We start from the raw sequence: 10,189 nt of genomic DNA, 5'->3' as shown, positions 1-10,189 counted from the left end.
ACGTGTGAAAAGACAGACTGTTAACAGCTGCCTCGTTTCACACGTAAATGCTCCTCCTCGTAATTTACGAGGCGTCTGAGACGCTCGTAAACCTTGAGCCGTGCTTCATTGATTTCAATGAAGAACGGCTCAAATTACGTGGCAAAGAAGTGCCCTGCACTTCTTTGCCGAGGCAGTAAATTTACGGGTCGTCGTTTGACAGCTGTCAAACGACGACTCGTAAATAACAGGTCGTCTGCACAGTACGTCGGCAAACCCATTCAAATGAATGGGCAGATGTTTGCCGACGTATTGCAGCCCTATTTTCAGACGTAAAACGAGGCATAATACGCCTCGTATACGTCTGAAATTTGGCCGTGTGAACATACCCTGAGTCTCATAATTCCAACCCCTTCTGTTTCACACTCAGAGGGTCCAAGAAGCTAAGATAAGAGTCATTGTTTTATAAAGTCCTCACAGTTAGGGCTCATTCACACACGTGGATCTTGTCCGTGTGACGGCCATTAAAACAACGGGCGTCACACAGACCCATGTATTTCAATGGGGCCATTCACACGACCGTTGTTTCAACGGAGAGTGTGAATGGTTCGTTAAAAAATAAGACATGTCCTATTTTACTGTGTCAGGCATCCCTCCATAGATTCTAGTCTGTGGGGGATCCGTGACAATGCGTCACGCACGGGTACACCTCGGACATGGAAAACGGCAGTTTTTCACGTCCAAGGTGGGCTATGTTCACGTGAATGTAGCCTTAAGAGTGCAGCTATTGGGGGCACAGTGGTAGCAGTTGCAACTGCCACATAAGAAAACCTAGTATTCTAAATGGGGCCCTGTTACAAATTTTGAATTGGGACCTAGGAGCTTAAGGTTACACAATAAAGAACTGCTTTATCTGTCCCTGTGCAAGTCCTCATATCAGATTCCTGGACCTCTTTGACAGTGGCATAGAAGTGAATGAGACATAGGGTTAAATTCATAACACTTGAAATTTTAGTCATTAAATGGAGTTAATCTTTAAATACGTATTTGTCAATTTTAGTAAGTATACCACTAGGAATCTTTCAGATAGAGGAGTTACATCATGAATAAAATGCAAAATAACTGTTTAATGTATAGGTAGTACGTAAATGAGAAAATAAAAAATAAGTGGTAACTAAATCTGGAGATCATATTTAAAACAAAATAGATCTTTTGTTTACATTACAGGGTACGCAAAGAGGTTGTGCCACAAAGGACATTTATTACCTATCCACAGGATAAGTGATAAATGTCTGATCGCTGGGGGCCCCACCGCTGGGATCCCCACCAATCACTAGAACAGGGGTCCCGAGCTCCCCATTCACCCTCACTGCTGATTGCAGGGAGGAGGTTGAATGGAGCAGTGGTCACACATTCACCCTGACGCTCCATTTAATTCTTATGGGGCTTAAAGAAACAGTATGCTTATTTATCGTGGAGTTGGAGAGCTGTTGGTCAAATTAGTGTTTGATGAACAGTTATCTCATGTGCATGGCCAGTTTTAGATTTGAACCATATTTCTATGAACAAGTATTTTTGGGTAGGATATTAGGCTATCAGTATCATCATCACTAACTAGATATTAGGAATTGCTAATTAAAAATTTGTTCTGCCATAGCAATAAAGCAAATGTTTGCATATCAAGAAGAGTTACATTAGAAAAGTTTAGACAAATCTAAAGAATTTATAGCATGTAGTAAGGTATAGGAATGGTCACTCCTAGTTGATTTTATACCCCTTAGTCCACAATTTTAGTAAAATAAACAACTCTCAGCTTTTACTGAAGATTTAGATTTACCTGACCAGATACAACAATTCATACGGCTGATGTCTGGGAACAAAGTTATGACCTTTTCAGGGTTGACTTGTGAAATAGTAATACATTTGGTCTTAAGGGTATTGTCCCTTGAGACTTATACATAAGGGTATGTTTTAATGCCTAAACCAAGTGTCTCTACATATACAGCTTAAGGAAAAAGATAAAATAACCCTTTGGAATTACCTGGATTTCGACATTGATTACTAATAAAATGTGGTCTGATTGTTATCTAAGTTCTGAAGAGCGGTAAGCCGCCATATTCAATTGCAAGCTGCGCTACTATTAACGCTATTCAATCGCTGATTCAGTCCCCAGCACAGCTCAGTGCCCGACGAAGGTCTCACGACCGAAACGTTGCACTTATAGCTACTGGCATTTACCTAAAGAAATAAAATCTTTGTTGAATACAATCAAGGTGTGCAGAATACATTTCTTGGCCTTTAACTGGGTTGGGACCCTATCTCGAGCACCCGAAGATACTGGTGCTGTCTGAACACAACCATACATGTTATCTAAGTTCAATTATAGACAAACACAAAGGAGATGATATTAGAAGTGTGGGTTTCACAGGTGCTTTGCCAATTGAAAATAGGCACACTAAGCCTGGTTACTGACAAATCCGTCCTTCTCATGAAAGATTGGTTAGTGTGAACTATAGAGATGAATCAAGTTGGAAAAGGCTAGAAATGCATTGCTAAAGCCCTGAGTGTACATCAATCCAGGGTTAGACTAATTGTCTACAAATGGAGAAGATTCAGAACTGTTACTTATTTTCCTAAAAGTGGGAATCCAGTTAAGATCACTCCAAGAGCACAACGGGCTATCATGAAAGAGAAAGAACCCGAGGATAACAGAAAAAGACCTACCGAAAGAATCTAGAACCAGTCAAACCCTTTGTTCATGTGTCCACTTTTAGAAAAACACGAACAAGTATGGTGTTCATGGAATGACACCATGAAGAAAGCCGCTGCTGTCCTTAACAAATATTGAGACCCACAATGCTTTTGGGAAAATGTTCTATGGACATATGAGAGAAAAATTTTACTTTTTAGCACAAATGCTCAACACTATGTTTGAAGGAAAAAGAACACTGCACACCAACACCAAGACCACTTGCCAACTGTGAAGCATCGTGGTTTTGGGCTGCTTTGTTGACTAAATGCCTTTACATCTTGCAATCATGACCAACTAATTTAAAAGTGTTTTGAAACATTTTACATGAGATGTAACAAGACAGTGACCGAAAGCACACCAGTAAATCAAAATAAGAATGCTTGAAAAAGATCTTAAAGGGGTTGTACAGGATTAGAAAAACATGGCTACTTTATTCCAAAAACAGCACCACACCATGTTTTATATTGTATTGCAGGTCAGCTCTATTTACTTCAATAGAGCTAAGCTGTAATACCAGACAGAACCCATGGACAGGTGTGGAGCTGTTTCTGGAGGAAATCAGCCATGTTTTTCTAATCCTGTACAAACGAGGTCTGGACTCTAACTTGGCCATTCCAAACAAATGTTTTTCATCCATTCTTTAGTTGATTTAGAGCAAACCTATGGAAATGTAGTGGCATGACCTGAAGAGTGCTGTGAACGCAAGGCATCGCAGAAATATTGATGAATGGAAACACATTTGCAGGGAGCAATGGTCCAAAATTCCTCCTTAACATTATGCAGATCTTATTTGCAGCTACTGAAAATGTTTGGTGGAGGTGATTGGTGCTGAAGGGAGATCTACAGGTTATTAAATGCAAGGGTTCACTTACTTTCCCTGCACTGTGGATGTTTACTCAATAAAAGACAGGAACAGTACAACTGTGTGTGTTATTAGTAGTTAGATTGAGTTTTCTATAATTTTTTACTTAGATAACAATCAGATCACATTTGACTAGAAATCAATGGAGAAATCCAGGTAATTCCAAAGGGTTCAGTTACTTTTGTTGCAACTGTAGGTCAGGAACAGACAGAAGAGTGTATGACAATGGCATAGAATTCTTACCAACCTAGGGTGTACAGACAATATGTCTGATTTTTCATATGCAGCAGTGCCAAATTCATAGTCATTTAGTGTATTTATACACTGACTTATTGACTTTGCCAGCCTCATATATTTCCCATTAGTTAAGAAAGTGATGCGAACAGTTACATATTTACATGCACAACGGAGATGTGATAAAACAAATGTGCATATGATCTTGGCACTTTAGTGAATAATTTGAGTATGTAGCTATATTTCTGTTTTCATACATTATGTACAAAATTTGCTTGACACAAAAAAAATGGAACTTAATCATATTTAGAATTCTTAAATACATATCCATTTACAGTATATACTTTAACAAAGGTGTACGTTTTTGGTTTCAAGCATACAAACCCTAGATCACACCTGTTTTGTGCCAAAATTTCCTGCATGTACATGCTTAATCTTTCTTATTTATGTATGCAAGCCCAGCGTGCCTACCCTACATGCTAGAAAAATGAGGGGGCGGAATATATATATGTGTGTGTGTGTGTATGTATATATATATATATATATATATATATACATTTATATATTCATTCATGTATGTGATGCAGATGTGTCCACCCTTACCTTTGCTTGAATTTGGTTAACGACTCCAATGTCTCATTAAGCAAATTCCATACAATATCGCGACATGCTTTAAAATCCTGGATAGGCTGCAATCCTGGATGTGGCCACACACAGCCACATATAACAGAGGATATCTCGTGACAAATTATCACGAAATCTATTTTTTTTTTTCAAAGCTGGTCATCTCATACCACACATCTCAGGATATGTTTAGATAAGAGAAAAGGTAAGAAAGGACACATCTGTATATATAAATTATATAGCACATACCTATATACATATAAATATATGCATATATTTCAATGTATTTTAATATATTCTTTTTTACATACAGATAAAGCTTTTGTTCCCAGAAAATCTTAAATTTTTCTATTTTCATATGTACATGTCCTCAATAATTTGTTATTCATTGAATGACTTCATGTCCAATCTGCCACTGCAGAGAAATCATGGCTTGGATTTCAGCAAGAGTTCGCTTTTAGTTTAAAAGACTGCAAAGCACGTAATGATCTGGTATCATAAAATAGTATTTCCGTGGTTTAGTCCATCTTCCATATTTTAGGGTGTTGTTGAAGGTTGGCCTGATAGCTGGTTGTCTGAGTTTGCATTGTGCCATGCAGCTTTGCTCTATTTGGAAAAAAAATTGACATGCCTAGGATTTTTATCAGTGTTCATTGAAGAAAGTTAGTCATGCTTATTCTAGACAATGCTTATCAGACATTTCAGTTGTTTCTCATAATCAGCCCTGCATTTTATGAAAAAAAAAACTATTGCACTTTTTTTTATTTGATGAGATGTCTCGTAGTTTATGCGTTTTTCAGGAGCTGTATGATTTCTTAGGCCTGTATAAAAAAGCCATTGATAATATTGTAGTATTGAAGGCTTAACATGTATGGTGATGGAGGAGACAGAGCAGATTCCACATAGAAATCAACTTGCGCTCATCGATAGTGAAGGAAGACGTTGCGACAAAGTTGCTTATATTCCAGACTGAGATGGGTCGTATCTTCTCTTTTTGACATTTCTTCCAAAACGCATCAAAGTAAGGTGGAATGTTGAAAGAAAAGCAAAGAATCATTAGTTTACATTTAATAAAACCAAAGCAATGGTTATGTTCATGGCACAGCAGGCAGGTCACCACCAGGCAGAGTTCCCAAATAATGATCAGAAGTTAGGAAATCAACCACATTTACTTAACTATTAATGCTGCAATTCCATATTTTTGGTGTAGAGTGTTGCAAAGGATGCAGTGTGCCAATTTAAAAGCATATTGATACTCAGGACAACAGTGCCAGTTGGTGATTGCTGCTCTGCCACAGAAGCCAACCGACTTGTACATAAACAAAAACTGTGAATAGTTTCCACAAAGATAATGCACACCAAGGGGAATGGACTCATTCATTGGTTAGTAAAGAATTTGCAGCTATAAAGTTTTTGTTAAATGGTAAGTACACAGCACACTGACGTCCATTCTCCTTACACAGTGGAAGTCTGTAAGAAATCATTACAAGGCAACATACACTGGGTGCAACCTCCCCGTTATCTGGCTTTATGTGGGGCATCAAGCAAAAGGGCTCATGCATTCAGTTTAGTAACACTTGGTATATGCACCACTACCGCCACCAGTTTCACATGCAAAACACAGAACAATAGTATCAAAATATGCATATGCAGTCATGTGTTCTGTGACACGCTTGTGAATAGTTTCATTAATCCAAACAAAAAGGTGATTTTAAACACATCTTTAAGACAAAAGCAGGCAGTTGTAACTGAAGAAAGTACAAATGTGGTTTTTAAATATATATATCTACATCTATCTATCGATCGATCAATCGATCGATCGATCGATATAGATATATATCTATATACACATACATTTATATATATATATATATATATATATATATATATATATATATATATATATATGTGTGTAGAGAGATAGGTGCTGTACAATTTGCTGATGCTGACCTCTGCTTGTTTCAGCTCACCAACAACAAGGTCCGCAAAATCACAATATTCCCAGATTCTTGCATTTTGTTACCTAGCATCATATTATCCAGTATGTGAGAAAGAATGCTCTACTCCATGCAATAGAACGACTATTTTCTCTAGAACTCTATTTAATAGAAAACACAATGTAGTTTTCTGTGTATTATGTTCCTGAAGAAAACAAGTATTAGCGGCTTATAGTAATGTATAAAAGTCTAAGGCTATGTTTGATTGTATCTAGCCTATGGCTCAGTTCACATTTTGTATCTTTGCTCCAATTTTCTGCTCCATTTCTTAGTCAAAACCCAGAGTTGAGCCTCAAGGGAGGAGAAGTATAATTAAGAGCTTTTTTTGGACTCATTTTTAGATTTAGATCAAATAAACTGCATACAAATACTACATCAAAATGAAAAGTGTGAATTGGGCCTTAAACCAAGTCTATACTTGGCGTTTTGATATGGTTTTTAAATGTGGTACCATGGAAGAACTTCTGTAAACATTTACTAGAAATTTTCTTTAACAAAATATATGTTTTTCCATCTGTTATTGTGGTGTGGCTTGGAATTTCAACTACAACCAAAGTTTACAATGTGGCTGCATGCACTATCCACTAAACAGAGAAAGTACATCCTAGAGGACTCATCCATTGGCCAGTGACAAAACAGTTACATAATTTCAGCGTGCATAACTGACCCACCATGCTCCTTATTTACATTTTAAAATCAGTGCTTTAATTATAAGTAGCGGGAAAATATATGTTTCCACTTTTGCTATGATGGGACAGTAAATCTATGTTTTTTTTTGTATATGAGCTGTTCAGTGGTTACCCATACACACTTCCCTTTACTAGATCCCTACCCTTTCCTCGATTTTTTTCTTGACAGATCCCTTTCTTCTCTTAGGTTTAGCAATCTTTATTTTCTGATACACAGTCTGTGCCGGTTCTTTATTATTACATAGTAACATAGGTTGAAAAAAGACACAGTTCCATCAATCTTTTTCGAGCAATTATTTTATTTGTGACCTTTCTTACAAAACGCAATACTACTTTTTCTTTGTTACATAGTTAGTACGGTTGAAATAAGACATATGTCCATCAACTTCAACCGAAGGGGGAGAGGGGACGTGGATAAAAGGAATGTGGAGGGTAAGGGTATGTTCACACGGTGGGGGTCCGTAACGGCTGAAATTACGGGGATGTTTCAGCCTGAAAACATCCCCGTAATTTCAGCCGTACCGGCATGTGCAGGCGCTTGAACGCCGCGTCAATTACGGCCGTAATTAGCGCTGCTATTCATTGGAGTCAATGAATAGCGGCTCCAATTACGGCCAAAGAAGTGACAGGTCACTTCTTCTACGCGGGCGTCTATTTACGCGCCGTCATTTGACAGCGGCGCGTAAATATACGCCTCGTGTGAACAGACAAACGTCTGCCCATTGCTTTCAATGGGCAGATGTTTGTCAGCGCTATTGAGGCGCTATTTTCGGGCGTAATTCGGGGCAAAAACGCCCGATTTACGTCCGTAAATAGGCCGTGTGAACATACCCTAAGTGTTAAAACTGTGTTTCCCCCTACTGATTCAGAGGAAGGCAACAGATCCACTTAGACATGAGCCAATCTGCCCTAAAAGGGAAACATTTCCTTCCTGACCCATGTGGCGATCAGAATGGATCAACATTCAAACAAAAATTTTATAAATTTTAAATAATTTTTAATGTTATTTTGTTCTAAAAATGTACGTAAACCTTTCTCGAAGCCACTGACTGTTTCTGCTAAAACCAGCTCCTGAGGTAGGCTATTACACAGCTTCACTTCTCTTACAGAAAAGAAGCCTTGTTGCCTCGGGAGACTAAAGCATTTTTTTTCTGCAGAGGAGGGAGTGCCCTTTTGTCGTTTAGCTCCTTACTGATATTTGACGTAACTGTACATCATAGTCAGCGCTAGGTGAGTATAGAGCGGGCTCACAAGCTAAGCTTGCTCTATACTCAGTGGGTGTCGGTTATAACATGCAGCCAACACTTCATTGTATTGGCCGAGTTCGGAGATAATAGATCTAGGGTGTTTAACCAGTTATATGCCGCGGTATATAGCAACAGAGGCATCTAAGCCGTTAGAAAGAGAAGGGCCCCCTACGTCATCCCTTTGACCCCTCCCCCCGCAACGCGATTGGGGTGCTGATGGTTGTCAGGTCTGCCATCTTTCTGCTTGTATTAATCCCTGCAGCCAGTTAAAATGAGGTATTACAGTGTCTTGTACCAGAAATCAAACAAATGTCCAAAAACATAATAAAAGTCAAAAAACCCTTTTCCCATTTTTCCTCTAAAGTAAACAAAATATAAAAAAATAATAATTGGTACAAGCATCCATAAAAGTCCAAGCTATTACAATATTAAAAAAATGTATCTGCAGGATGAGCGACGTAAAACATAACTTAACTAGCAGGATGAACAGCGTAAATGAAAAAAAAAACCTTAGCGCACTTCATAAAATGGGGAGGAAAACATGAAAAGATTAAAAATGGCAGCGGAGTTAATGGGGATTCTACATAGAAAAGCTTTTCTTTATATTTTTGCATGTAAATCGAATAATTTGCTCTTATTTATCAGTGCCTCTGTTGAACTTTTTGATAATTTTTCTATTGCCTTAGTTTTCCTATCACTGTTCCTGAAGTTTTCCTATGGAATGACCAGTAACTTTGAGTTGCATTTTCATCCATTTTTTATTCAAATGAGGAGTTTTTATCACGATTTAAAGCTTTCAATGGCTGTTTATAGGTTATTATACAATTTTCGGGCTAAAATGTAATGATCGGGTTTATCGAGTGCAATATAAACCATTAAATTAAGAAGTAGAAATGTTGAGCTCAGTTCTTTTCTCTCACGCTGTAATTTTCCATGACCTTATCTTTGATAAACCTGATATTATCGGCTTCAAGACTGCTTAACTGCTGGTTATCAATCTAAAAGGATCAGTGTAGATACTAATCTTTACCAGCTGGGTCAAAAAATACACTCAGATGCCACAATGACAGGAAGTTGGTAATATACATAAAAAAAACATGAGGCATTAGTAGATTGTTATCGTGTGTGCACATTATCATCACATGCAGCATATTCCATATTTCCTGCTTATAAAATATGTTTTTATGAAATAATATGATAAGAAACGCTGCAATCCGGGATTGTTGGTGTAAATCAGTTGTCGAGGAAGAGGACAGCTCATTTAGGTTTTTAGAGGACTTACTGGACAGTAAACATTGTAATTCTAAACCTTTTGATAGTAAAAAATTATGATATACAGTAGCTTATTTGCAATTTATTTTTCTATCCTAATACATGTTTAATGTTAATAAAATATGTTTTCCTGTTTTGAAGAACATGTTTGTCATTTTACAGAAATAATGCGGGCCCATAATTATTAAACTATCGCAATGTAAAAAAAAAAAGTATGGAAAAACTTTCATCAGAATATTTAAACTTTAAGGAACTAGATGTACAGAGCATTCACATACTAAATCCACTTATAAGACTGCAGCAAAGCCAGCCAGCAGAAGGCTACAAGTATAGTTTTATACTTATCAGGTGTTATTACAGATCAGAATATAAGCTGTTCTACCCCTCAACTACACTACTGGATTGTTTTAATTTACCAGACATCTTACTATTGCATACTTTTGACATTGTCCAGATTTTTATATCTGTCTGTAACCTCTTATATCTTGGCCAGATAAAAAAAAAACCTGGAACATAATCCATACATTTTGAAA

At 37.4% G+C, this 10,189-nt stretch overlaps 1 protein-coding gene across 7 annotated transcripts in view; it reads right to left on the bottom strand.

Annotated features, from left to right (window-relative positions):
• Positions 1-231: 231 nt before the first annotated feature.
• The window catches only part of ADAM23 (ADAM metallopeptidase domain 23), a 199,787-nt gene continuing 189,829 nt past the window's right edge, over positions 232-10,189 (bottom strand). For all 7 annotated transcript variants that reach the window (XM_075829866.1, XM_075829862.1, XM_075829863.1 and 4 more), the window contains one exon: positions 232-5,454. In XM_075829866.1, coding sequence (XP_075685981.1) covers positions 5,409-5,454 — 46 coding nt within the window. In that variant the 3' untranslated portion in view covers positions 232-5,408. The remainder of the gene's footprint in view (positions 5,455-10,189) is intronic.

The sequence above is a fragment of the Rhinoderma darwinii genome, chromosome 6 (assembly GCF_050947455.1).
Source record: "Rhinoderma darwinii isolate aRhiDar2 chromosome 6, aRhiDar2.hap1, whole genome shotgun sequence".
Lineage (NCBI taxonomy): Eukaryota > Metazoa > Chordata > Amphibia > Anura > Rhinodermatidae > Rhinoderma > Rhinoderma darwinii.
The sequence above is the reverse complement of the archived record's forward strand: the minus strand, read 5'-3'. Positions and strand labels throughout refer to the sequence as shown.